General features: G+C 44.4%; 1 protein-coding gene across 1 annotated transcript; it reads right to left on the bottom strand.

Moving 5' to 3' along the window:
• Positions 1 to 2,549: 2,549 nt before the first annotated feature.
• On the bottom strand, positions 2,550 to 13,392 carry nptx2a (neuronal pentraxin 2a). The gene is made up of 5 exons (XM_044051581.1): positions 12,544 to 13,392; positions 10,379 to 10,625; positions 8,935 to 9,179; positions 6,437 to 6,616; positions 2,550 to 5,849 (listed from the first exon to the last, which is right to left on the bottom strand). The coding sequence occupies exons 1-5, from the start codon at positions 12,991 to 12,993 to the stop codon at positions 5,622 to 5,624; spliced, it is 1,350 nt and encodes a 449-aa protein (XP_043907516.1). The 5' UTR covers positions 12,994 to 13,392; the 3' UTR covers positions 2,550 to 5,621.
• Positions 13,393 to 13,765: the final 373 nt, after the last annotated feature.

Genomic DNA, 13,765 nt, shown 5'->3' with positions numbered 1-13,765 from the left:
CTCTCATGAACATGAACTCAGCCATCTGCCACCGTCAACCTGTAGCCTCTTAACCAAGAAAATAAATAAATAAACCGGACTCTGTAGTTCAATCCAACGCAGGATGGGCTTATTTCCAGACAGCGGGAACAGGAAATTCATATTCATAGTAAGCGGCCACGTGGGATCTATAAATAGGGCCTCTGTGGATTTATATCCTCTCACACACATGCACACACACACACACGTACAAAAATGGATTTATGTCCCCAAGATCCCTTTCCTGATGAAAACCACATGATCTGCTAATGTCAGTAGAGAGCACGGCTTAATCACACTGGTGGCGGTGTGTATGCTCTGTGGGTGGGTTGAAGGGAGGGCGGTTTCATCTTCTAGGTAGGAAGCGTTAGCTGGTGGTGACTTTGTTAGCAGTAGTGGAATGATGGAGATAATACACTTATCCACAGCCCCTGTGGGGCAAGGCGAGCCACCGACATCTGATTATATTCCACACAGATAACAGGATCTCAAAGAGTCGCATATCACCGGGCGACTATGGAAGTCTGTCCCCACCGGTCAACATCAGATAATGAAGTGATGACTTACTGTGTCTAATCTCCAGTCAAGAACTGATTTTATTTATGTGCATGTTTTGCATTTTTATTCATACTGGTAACAAGGTGATTGTTCCAGATAACATCTCGCTCTGCAACAATGGAGACATAAAAGGATCCTTGTAACTATTTTACCTTTTTATGGACCTTTAAAACCTGTGTGAAATGTCCTGACTTTAGTGTCTGCTCTGTGTTCTTGTGCGTCATTTCAGAAAACAGGCTTTCTTTCAGAGATTTAGAGAATAACACGCTCGTGCATGTACTGTTAATAAAAGGCGGCAGCCACTTATCTTGGCTCAGTAGAAAAACAAAGGCAGTGGAAGGAAAAAAACACCCGTGCCAAGCTAACAAAATCAGCCTGTTACCAACATATCTCTTTCCATCCGGGATCAGCAGAGGTGCTGAAACGGACAGCTGACAGTGGGTGCGAGGAAGGGCGCGCACTGGACATGTCATGACAAAATCAACCTGCAGAGAAATGCTCACGTTCACACCTAAATTCTATTTAGAGGAGAAAACAGCAGTCGAGCTGAGACTTGAACCGATATCATCGTGTTGCTGTGAGGCACTTTAATCTACCACACCACGGTGTTGCTTATGACTATTTCCAGTCACTCTCTGTCACTGTAACAAGTGGTAGTGGAGATTATTGCACTATATATTATGACATGTGCCACATAATCCCCCAGTAACACCAGTCTGGTGAGGTATCATCCGTATCAAGTGAAGAAACGGGCAGACAGACAGTATCATGTTTTATTTTGTCCAACGGGAACACAGATGTTTGGGGGCAAATGACGGAGCACCGTGAGTGAAGCACAGTGAGAGATTTGCAGCCAGAGAAGCACACAGTTGATGGCTTAAATTTGCAGTCCACACAGGTTCATGATATAAGGAGGTGAGAGAGATTTAAGCTCTCATCTTTGCAAGCAGAAAATTATAAATCTCTGCCTGTCTCTCAGATTTATGATTAAAGTTTCTTTTGCAGAAATCCTGAACGAATGTAAATGGTCCCTGCAGGAATACATCACACCCCCCGTGGAAATAGACAACAAGATGTGGGATCAGACAAAGCCATTTAGAGCATACTCTGCTCAGGTTAAACACTTTATATGCAGACATGAAGCATTAAGGAGTGACCGTTTTAAACTTAAAAAAAACAAACAGAATGTGGTTTGATTGAATATATTCATTTAGAATTCACTGCCTCCTTGATCTTCAGAGGGATGGAATTACAAACTGTCATAAAGAAGCGGTTTCCTCCCCCTGTGCTGATTCATTTATTTCTTCATCTTCAGCCTTTACCTTTATTTTTATTTTCATTTCCACAAACGTTTCATTTCTCGGCGAGTGAAGCCGATATCGTCTGAGTCACAGTGGTCATTTCCCCTCCCACAATAAGTGAATATTAGTAACCTGATTATGTTTGATCCGGTGGAGGCAACGTATCGCCTTGCACAAAACGAGGCTGAAAAGTGAGCACACTTCTGTGGCTAATTTGAAAATGGCTGCCAGACAGAGCCAACGATGGGAACAGAGTAGAACGCTTTTTGATGCATAATTTCATAAAGGCAGCGATATACAGGCTGAAGGGGGTTTGCGGGTCTCTCTTATAGTCTGTGACATCCAAAAAACAGCACTGCCTTCTGCACAGGCTTCTCTTCCATCAAGCTTTAATCACTACGCCACAGGACTTCTCCAGACTCAATACTGAAACTTGTTTTCCTCCCAATCTTTATACAGCGCTCGTTCTTGAGGGCTCCATAGGGACCCAGTGTGCAAAAGAGAGGGTGCTAGGAGCAGAATGGTACATTACTTCTGCCTCCCCCTTGCAGAGCCGTACGTGTATCCAGAGACAATCGAATACAGTCAGTGTAATTAGATTTTAATTATGTGATTTTCACAGACTTTTAATACTGGGCGATGCAGAGAGTGAGAGAGAGAGGGAGTCAGATGTGTGGATATGAAGGAAAGCTTTATAAAAAACAATACGTCAATGTCACTGTATCCAGTCATGTGGAAAGACATATCATAAGGGAAAGCTGGCAACACCACTGAATAGGTAATTCAGTTTTAGTGATGCTATCATTACATTGGTAGCTGTAGCACTTGCTCATGGGAAATCTCCCTTTCAAACTTTGCCACGGTGGGAGCAAAACAATAACTGGAACATATCTCCTCAGATATCTCCTGCTTTCTGTCACATGCACACGTGCAGCGATGCAGCGTTCACCCCGCTGAATCATACCACTGTCAAAGAGACAGATGACAACTGGAATATTGCAACATGTTTTCACTTCCGTTCCCGTCTCGGTTAGATCTCATTAGTGCCATGTGACACCCTCTGAAAGGTAATTTGTCTTACGCCAACCTGAGGGAGAACGGTCACAATTAAAGCAGAAGGGATGACGTAATAGCAGTAATCAATTTATCATCAGCTCCAGCACAAACATCTGTCAGTGGCCATCATGTCTCCTCTCCCAACAAATGGGCTTCTTCCTCATGGAGTTTGAGAGAAATAACCGTCCTGCTGGACGCGTCGTTCTTTCATCAAAGCGAAAAGCAAGAAGAAGATTCTCCAAAGTGTTTTTAAACTATTAAATATTTCCTTTTAATAGCTCGTTTGTGTTTGAGAAACAGATGCACATTGTTACGGTAGCGATACAATGTAAAATTGAGAAATGAAATGAAATAATAATCACATTTTGCACATTGTTACTTGTGACATTGTTAGTAGTCTGTTGGACGCCTCCCCCCCTCCCCCGTCACACAGTGTCGAGGAGAATGGAGAAAGCTCACAGTGTCCTACATTGTAGCAGCTCCCATAATCCACATGGGCCGATTTTTTATCTTTTTTTATTTTTTTTTTTCTCCTTTTCATTTCCACCTGGACGTCTGCCAGTCCGGAGGATTTCTCCACTGTCGACAGCATTACAGTGCCCGGTGAGAGGACACATCCTTCGGTGTGTATTATGGCTGCTCATACAAATATGATGTGACTACCACCCGGACAATCACAAAAAAAAAAAAAGCTGTGTGAGTGTTGCATTAAAATAGCAAGCTTTAATCTCCATCACAGTTTGAAGTTTGAAGTGACGAGCGGTGCGCGACCTTGGCAGGGTTACACTCGGAGCTCATCACCGCAGCGGTGCATTTACCGAGTGGCCGCGATAACTGCCACACCTTTGACTGTGTATCTGGGTGAGAGAAGGACTTTCACGTGGCAGAAAGGTGCAAAATATAAAACGAGCGTTTTTCCTTTTCTCTTTCGCCTCTCAAAAGATACAAACTGTGCACAAGCAAAAGCACATATGGTTCTCACAAAAGGCCATTCATCATTTAAACAAAGCTTCTTCTTTCTTTTTTTTTTTTAAGTACTTCTGCATTTTTTACATAATGTGCCGCTAATGGGAATAAAATGAGGAAAAATACACTTGCTGCAGGTACAAAACCTTTTCGGATTTTACATGAAAACATTTTGAACAGACTCTCAAAAGAGCAACAATTACAACATGTTGACATATTCAAGTCCTTTGAGTGAAACATTCTATACTGTCCAGCACCCGTCATTCCTCGTTCAAATGTTGATTTTTTTAAATGGCTCTTATACCATTAAGGAGTAAGGAGTTCACAAGCAGGACAGAGAAGAAGCTCTTTTGTCTTTTTTTTTTTCCCCATCAAAAAGCTTTGTTTTCAGTGTTCTGCACAGTATATCAAAAATATCTACCGTTACATCAAGGACTGACAGAAACATAAGCCTGCAAAGCCGTCACTTTTTATTTACTAAGTGGCACCTCAATTACTTGATTTCCCATTTCTTTCAAAAAATATATCATATCCATGAATCGAGATCAATTCTTGACGGTGACATTCACAATGTCCACAGAGTGCACCTCTCATTTTGACTCTCCTCTAAATTTCACTGATTATGACAAACGCTATCAACTGAAGCGGCGGTGGATCTGGGGCCGCTAAGCTCGTTCATTAACACAGATAATTACAACCCCAGATAAGGAATTAAGGAATGTCCTTGAAGGTCACGCGCAGTCCCTGCTCTCACTGGGCACTCGGCTGGCATCCACAGCTCTGTCGATACGCCAGTGCTGGGCAGCTGTCCGATACTGCTATTAACCTGAACAGAGCCACCCCATCCATAAAGCTGGGATATGGCAGCTGCTCGGGGGGGGGGTATTAGGCATAGATTTACAAGATTGAAAATGTCCTCCCTCCCTCATAATCTCTGGTCCTTTCACACGCACGACAAGCCATATGCACATGAACACACACACACACACACACGCTCTCTCACTCTTGCGTAATGTCACCATCACGCTGCATTGATTTGTTTTTGGTAACCGCCCCCTCCCCCACCCCCAGCCCCCTGTGTATTAAGAGAAAGCATGTGCCGTCATTCCTGAACTGGACTTTCCATTCACCAGTTAGCCTCATGCACACACACACACACACACTCATGTTAGACAATCTTGTCTGCTGGGATGCCTCAAAACAACCAGCAGTGCAAGGGATACGCCTGCCGGTCTGTTTGAGCTCGCAAGCATCCATCTCATTTCGCTCCACGTGCGGTTTGATGTCTCGCTGCTCCTCATACAGTGAGGAAGCTCACAGCATGTAGTGCGCCCTGTACGTCAGGAGCGCCGCTCCGTAGTGCATCAAAGTCTGTTTGAGCGCACATGCGCCACAGATACAGTGCAGCATTGTCAGCGTGTGTGTGGATTGCAACTAAAAAGAGCAGTTTTTCAGAGAGGAGTTGAAAGAAAGCCGATCTACTGAGGAGGGAACACAGAAGGACAGCATGTCACGTCGTTACCATTCATGTAATGTCTTTAGGATTTAATTTGGATAGACACATCAAGATGTGAGCCCAATAAACTACACAGGCAAACATATAAATATGTAAAGATGGTTGCAGATACCGCCTTCCTCTGGGATTTGACAGAAGCAACTAACAGTCGGAATACTTTGCTTCTGAATCCCAGTGACCATACTGGATTCCTTATGTAAGATCCTTTAGGAATCAAAAGCACGATCTTCACAAATCTCCAGGGCTGCTTTACTTGCACCGCCAAACACTTCCACGTTAGCGTCAATCCAAGGGACCACATTGCCAGGCATGTAAGCTGAGCAGTTGGCTAGACCCACGATGTCCACAGGCCTTAGGACACGGTCCCACATGTTGAACTGGCTCATCTCCCCCACGAAGGCCTGCGTGGCGTCGAAGCGGCCACCGACTATGTCCTTTGAAAAGAGAGCAGAAGATGAAAGTTTACTTCTGAAGGGGGAAAAAAAAAATGTAAACAGAAGTGAATGAAAATGAATCAATTCTATTTGATTTTCATCAGTCGGCCAAACGACGCTGGGTACGCGTCAGTGTACTGCGACGTTAACACATCAAAGTGTTGCGCAATCGCCACCATTGTGCAATTTGAAGAAATCTCACCTTGTGTGTGACTGAAACTCAAAGCAGCACAGAGCACCTTGGGCTCCGAACGAATTCAAGTACGAGAAACTTGCTCTCTGTGGAGACTGCGCTGACGTCACTGCACATTTCTTAAAGCATACATGGAACTGCCATGACACTAAGCGTCAGAATAACCCTGCGTCTGCAATTCCCAAGGGAATAAAGGTACAGTTCTGCACAAGTATGAATGAGGTAAGACTGAAAAGGCCACGATAGCGTGAGAAGAGTCTCTCTGCCCGCTCTCCTGTGTTTTCTGCTCTGTGCCACTGGCTCGGGGCTCAGGGGAGAATACACAGGTCGTACTGACACACACACACACACACACACACTAACTCTAACACCCAAGCTTCTTTACTGCTCCCACCTGCTCCTGGCCAAGGATGATTACCCCTCCAGGTTTAATTGGGTGCCAGGGGGCCAGGTTGTCACCGGTGCCCAGACGCTCCCCGTCCTGGTACGCCTCCCAGAAGCCATCTCTGGTTGTCCAGGTGATGCAGATGTGATGCCAGCGGCCGTCACTCACTGCCAGCGGGAGCTGCGCCACCTGTTTAGATGGTAAGGGCAAAAAGGGTGAGTGACATAGGGGCAGAGAGGGAGGGGCCAAAGTTCAAGGAATATGGAGAGTGGCAATTAGAAAGGTTAGTGGCTTCAAATAGTCGGCCCGCTGCAATTCCCAGAGGGCCCGACTCGTGTGGCACATACAATTTAGATTACCCAGGTGACATCAAGGGGTAAAACATCCTTCAAAGCTGTTGGGTTGCTAATAGCAAAATTGTGTCCTGCTTTGTTCATCAGATCAAAGTGGAACAAATGTTTTTTTTTTTTTTCTACAAAACAGTGAGATCATTGTCCTCTGAGGATACAGCACCAATTATGAGTATACAACTCATTAGTGTTTTTCAAATACTGCTTCACACTCAGACGTTTTGTTGCAGATGTACATTAACTCACTAACCAAGGTGTTTGCAATCATAAAAGCAATTCACCTGGTTAGGGCTGCCAGGTGACATTGCTGCAACAGTTGGGACTGTACATGTGGGAATGGCGGCAGTGTTATTACAAAGTCTGTCTGAGTTGGAGTAGTGTCAGCCTCGCTGGCTCTTTAAAGATTTACAGACTCGAAATGAAAATGAAACTTTGCCAAAAATTCAGCAGCGCGTAATATATGACAGCCACGTTACTGAGCTTTTCATTAAAACATCATCCGCGCGGCAAAATTTGACTTATTCCTTTAAATCACGACAAATTATCAGAACACATAGACGTGTACAATTTTGTGGTCAAGACAGTTTTGACACGGCGGGAGGAAAAGCACACGTGTGTTGTCATTCTCTGTGCCAACATTTGCAACATCTGGATGTTAATACTACTTCTTTACATTTTATTTTGCAGCGGGAAAAAGTCATTTATGTTTCAAATCACAAGTGTATTTTATAAATGAAGCGGTGAAGGGTGATACAAGTGATAAATCAGCACAAATGTGCTTTTTCTTTCCTTAAAAAAACCCCCAAAAAAACAGATTTATGAAGCTTGAACCATCAGATTAATATGTGCACTATTGCCAGAAGAACTCAGTGCCAATGTGGTCCAAGACCAGTGAATACTAGACTCCCGACAGCCACATTTGAACAGAAAATGGACGTACCATAAGCACGTTATGACGTTAAAAAAGAGACACAGGATCCTGGTTAAGATGTTGTTTTACAGCAACACATAATCTCTGCCTGCATAACCGCCCACAAATACAAAATACGGACGACGCTGCACTTTTTTAATATTGTTGAGGCAGCTTCCCTCTTAGCATGCAGCAAAGTGAGCCCAATGAACAACGTGCCCCAGTAGATCCTGTTATTACTGTGAACAAGTCCAACACATGGATGCGATGCCGCTCATATTCACTCGCTGCTTTCTTGATTTGCTGCATTCTTTCACAGTTGTATTCCTTCTCCTGGCAATGCCTGGTCTTTCACTCTCTCCCAACCCCCCACCCCCCTCGCTCGCTCTCCCCAGCCCTCTATCACCTCCAAAGCTCTGCGGCTTTTCCACTGCGTAGCCCTCCTTTTCCCTCCTTTTTTGTCTCTCATACACTCTTCCTGCTATCTTCCTCTCATCTGTCTGTCTCGAGCACATGTATAATGCATGGTGACGGGGGAAAAGCTGTGAGGAGACCTGCCTGTACCAATAACACCCAACGTAAACAAAACATTGGGGTTCAAAAAAGAAGACAGGAAGCCACGGTTTGTTTTCCCCCCAAATCTGTCCTAATCCAACATGGCACTGCTGCAGAAGCAGCTGTGCCATCAGGAAAATCTGTTGTTGTGTCTTTCAGCTTACATGGACGTAATAACAATTTTTTTTTTTCCTCCCATTTAGGCTAAACGCTGTGAAATATTCATCGCCGCTTCCACCACTTTGTTTTCTGTTTGCGTTAATTGAAATTCACATTGCTGAGTGAATGGCGCGCAGTGTGCGACTGTGGAGCTTCATTACAGCGCCTGCAGAAAGCATAGAGGAGAGCCTCAGATGAGCATGCACATGGCGGCGCACGTTCTCTAATGAATTTCTCTGTTTCTTGGGTGTGCGCGGAATGTGGGTCAGTGATATTAAATGTTTATAGGGGGGCAAAATTAAATATTCAGAGCTGACGGTCAGTGAATCATCATCAGTGAATCTCCGCTCAGTTGCAGCGTTATTGTGTTACTAAGTAACAAATGCTGTTTCTCACCATGGAGCCTGCTCGTGCATTCTTTGAGTCAAATTAGCATCCGAGCACAGCTGCATGTCCTTGCATTGGTGTCAACACATCAAATCAGAAATAGTGAAGAAGTCGCGCTAGGCGCCACTTTTTCATCACGGACTGACCTTATCGTTCACCAGTAGCTCAATAGGGTTGTTTCCCCATTCAATGAGCACTATCTCGTTGGCCTGGCCTGGTACGCCATAAGAGAAGGGGGTTCCAATGCCAGGGCTCGCACTGGACTTGAGCCACATGCAGACGGTGAAGGCGTACATTTCTGGAAGGCTTTTCTTGATGCGGCCGTACAGGTAGTTGGTACGAAGAGGGAGGGACACCTTGAAATCCTCAGGTGACTTGAAGGCGTTATTACCTGAGAGAGTGACAAGGAGAACACAAAGGGCGGCAGATGAAGGTGAGAATTGTAAGAGCCTTATGTGGGAAGTATACCCCCAACTGCCTGCTGTGCTGTAAGCCTGGCTGCCTTTAATGAATGAGGTGTCTGGGAAACAAAAAGTTTTCTATGCACATAATACAGCCAGTGATTAAGTTGCCACTGCAACATAATTGGGGAAATAGCTCAAGAGAAAGATTGACTAGTTTGCATTCTATCAAGCGGTCTGTCAGCGGCCAGAGAACAAAAACAATATACATCACACAACAATAACACATATAAGTTACTGTTATTATCGGACTACTGCTTTAGTTCACTCGGGGATTTCATACTGGGGCAATTTAGTTGACCCTGTTTATACTGGGCCAGTTTAAGTGGATCATAGTTTAAAAATGATGTGGCTTCTGATCAAAGATTCCAAGATATTTCATTTTTCATAGACATAGAATAAGAACATCTCGCTAGAGAGTAAACAAGACAAAGTGGGTTTCACCCAGGACACATGCTGCATATTTTAATGTAGTAGAACCACATTTCATCTGGATTCCAGCATTTCTCTCAGGTTTATAACACAGACTCATGTTGGCTCCAGGGTTTATCTGCGAAGAAACAATCAAACCACTTTTCCCCATTGGTCTATACAAAACGTAGAGGAAGAAAAATAGTAAACAAAATGTGTTTGTATTGACATAAACATGATAAATCACACAAAGGCAATATTTATTTAATGACAGCTGTACACATATTAAGTGTGCTGTCTCTTAACGGAAGCTCTACACCCTAAAAACAGCCAGTGACTGATTCACCTACGCCTTGGCGGACATGGAAAAGTCGACTGTGATGAGTGGAGAGATGATCTGCTAAAATAAATTTCCTTTGGGCGGAGATATATTCTGTTATTTTGACATGACTTCAAAGTGATAGCCTAGAGTGTGGACATCACTCTAATATTTCTTAAACTAATTAAGCAGTCAGTGTTGCTTTCCAAGTCCTATTTAAAGACCGGGAAATGGATTAAGAATGGTTCTAAGAAAAAACGATGCTGTTAGGTTTTTACTTGCATCACCAGATCTTTGCACAGGGATTGACTAATTAATGCTAAATCTGGAAGACAACAAAAAAAAAGAGTCTGGCATTAAATCCAACCAACATTTCACAGCGCCCATTATATCGCTTACTTTTCTCAAGCTCGGTGATCCTCTCCAGGAGGGAATTGAGAGTACTCTCGGTGCGTTGGCGGTGGGCCGCTGTTTCATTGTAGAGCTGGCTCTTCTCCTCCTCCAGCTCAGCCACCTTGCGGAGGAGCTGGGTCTCCAGTGCCTCCAGACGCTGCCGCAGCAGCTCCCGCAGCTCTGGTGGCAGAGGAGTCAGAGCGGAGACACCTGCAGCTGACACGTTGGTGCTGGGGAGACGAACGCTTTGTTGCTGCGAAGCAAAAAAGGAAAGAAGAGATTGCAAGTGAGCACAACAGAGAATGTAGATGTGTGTGTGTGTATGGGTAGTTAGGTAGGTAGATGGGTAAGTTAGTAGGCATGTAGGTTGGTATGTATGTATGTATGTAGGCGGTAGGAATTTCAGTATATGTAATTGTACGTATGCAGGTAGGTCGGTAAGTTAGTAGGCACGTAGGTGGATATATAATGTATGTGTGTATAGATAGATAGATCCTGGTGTTAATCACTTCTTGCTCCTTTAAATCCTCCCTTTGTCTTGTGCCAGTGCGTCTTGTGTGTTTCCTCGTCCTTTTGGATTTCCATGTCTGCTTCGTCTTGTTCCTTGTACCTGGCTCACTCTCGTCTGACCCTGTTTTGGAATCATTACCTCATCAAGAGTAAGACTTTGTCGGAACTGAGGACTCTGCTTCCGCCTCGTGCATTTGGGTCCACACTGTGTTTGAGTACGTTACGGCCTTGGCACGTCACAGGACTGATCTTTTCTCATTTTCCTGATTTTCTTTTTTTTGGGACAGACATAATCACATGAAGCCAATGTGTCCCTGAAGCAGACGTTCATTGGTGACCTGCCAAACACCAATGGCTGAGTTGGGTATTAATAGGTAGGCACCACATGTGACATCACACAGAGTTCACACCAGGCATGGTCAGAGATGTTCTTTGGGAAGGGGGACAACAACTGCACATGCCGTTGTGGCACAAAGAGAAAACAAATTCTATCAGATGTTCATTTCTAAAGTTGATGATTTTTCCCTGCATAGTATCTGGTCCACTTTAAGATTCAGACACATGTGTACGAGGTCTAATTCGTTTTCTTGGTTACCAGGTTACCAGGTGTCCCTGGTGATGTGCCACTGAAGGAAGGAAAGCTATATGAACACAAGGTCCTGAGTGCAACTGTTGACATTATGCAGATGTCCTTGATTCGTGAGAGAGGTCCTGCTCCAGGGAGCCACAGCAGCAGCGCTGGGCTCGCAAAAATCATTATGTGGAGCAGATGCAGCTCACTATACATATGTATTTAAAATGAAGCATAATAAGTCCTGTGTCCTGCCCAACTGCAGGCTACATGCTTTCATATGATAAAGGTATTAAAGCTTGCAATTCATGAGAGAGAGATGGAGGTTCATCAGTGGATCCTGAATATAAAATAACCTTGAATTGAAATAACAAGTATTGTAACTGATTATGGTTTCAGGGCATATGGTGAAAAATGACATACGAGATAAAGCCAAGGCTTATATCAACCTCTGAAAGGACTTCACTATAGGTGACCTCAGTATTAGTCAATGTCTGTAATAGAAATAATGCGTAGAGCAGAATCTAAAGAAAGGACTCATTGGAATCTGCAAGAAAGACTTTCATCAGCTGCTTTGACTAATTAGTCACATGATGGCGAATTTAAAACATTATGTGGAACACACGCACGCACACACACTCGCGCACGCGCACACACACACACACACACACTACTCATAAATAATGCAAAGATGCACTGCACCACATACATGATTACAGGATTTTCTGTGTCGCTTGTTTCACACTGAAGACTTATTCTGTGGGATCCAGCACATACTTTATTAATATTATATCAACAATAATGATAATAATATTAAAAAAAAAAATCACTATTGATCTGTCACGTGACCCGGTGAGAGGACTAATGCAGTGCTGAGTGTGTTCACGTGTGTTTGCTCCACAGTGAGTTGTGTTACTGGGGAAGAGGTTGAAAGACGTTGCTGATGCTGAAGTGCATGGAACATGTTATGCCGTTGTTTAAAGGTTGTGCTGGTTAATGTTATCTTTTTTTTTTTGCTTAGGGTAGAAAATGAAGGGAAAGTGGTTTTCTGGCACGTTTACGCACGAGCTGCGCGTTTGTGCCATCTTACCTCCAAGTTCTCCAGACGACCCTTGAGACTCTGCATGGTCTTTCCGAGCTGGTCTATGGTCTCGCCGGGGTCCCGGGGCAGGTCGCCCATCGTGTTCTTACCGTAGTCCTTCCGTCTGGAGCCCTGCACTCGGGACTTTCCCTGGGGCGACACTTCAACTGTCACCTCGCAGCGCGTCAGCTTGGAGTTGAGCTCCTTAATGGTTCCCTGCTGGCTCACGATGGTCTCCTTCTGCTGCAGGATGGTCTCCCGCAGCTGGATGATCGTGTTCCGCAACTCGTCCTCCACGGGGCTGTTGCTCTGGACGCGGTTTCCCGCAGAAATATACCCGCAGCCTGGCTCTGCACCCGGGGGAATGGCGTTACAAACGAAGCGGCTACCTGTGGCATCCTGGCTCCGAGCTGTGCGTCCACTGACCAGATACAGCAGTCCAACCACTAAAGTCAGCATCCCGACTATAGGATCACAAACTCCGCGTAATATATCAAAAACAAACGACTCCTCAAAGCACTGATGAATAAACCTCTCTCAAGTAAAAAGATCAAACTAAGTTTATAAAAAAAATACACTTGACAGTCCTGTCTGAGGAGAAATAAACAAATGAACCTAAACTCTTACATTCAGCAGATGATTTAAAGTCTGGGTTTCTTATTTCCTTCCCTGGAAGAAAAGCAAAAGTTGCATGGTGCTGTTTTATCGTTTAAAAATCCACTTTGGTTTGCAGGGAAGTGAGTTTCGCTCGTCTCTCCTCTCCTCTCCGCTTGGTTAGTGTGTCAGTGAGCGGTGCTGAAAAGACAGCGACGCTGCTGCTCAGCCAGATTACAGTGGGGAGGTGCGCACCGACGCTTCCGCTCATCATCTGCGCTTATTCAGCTTCATACCGCGTCATCAGCTCCCAGGGGACTCGGGTCTCACGCTATAGGAACGCCTCATTGACTTTTTATAACCTGTTTAAACGCGCAAAGGCTTAAAGATGATAAACAAGAACACATAAAAGAGTGAATGCTCCAAAAGCTCTGTCTGGTGGTGTTGCTGCGTATTTTGTCTGTGTTGCCTCTAAATATTCTGAAAAGTGCAAGGATAAACCAGCCATCCACCCATCTTCTACCGCTTCATCCTCCATTTAACCAAACATTGAGAGTTATGACTGATGTGTTAATGTTAAATAGCTGTGTCCAGACACACTCTGCTGTCCTTATGGTCATTTTTTTAGTGGAAAATC

This window comes from Solea senegalensis, linkage group LG19 (assembly GCF_019176455.1).
Source record: "Solea senegalensis isolate Sse05_10M linkage group LG19, IFAPA_SoseM_1, whole genome shotgun sequence".
NCBI classification, from domain to species: Eukaryota; Metazoa; Chordata; class Actinopteri; order Pleuronectiformes; family Soleidae; genus Solea; species Solea senegalensis.
This window is presented reverse-complemented; position numbering and strand designations above follow the sequence as displayed.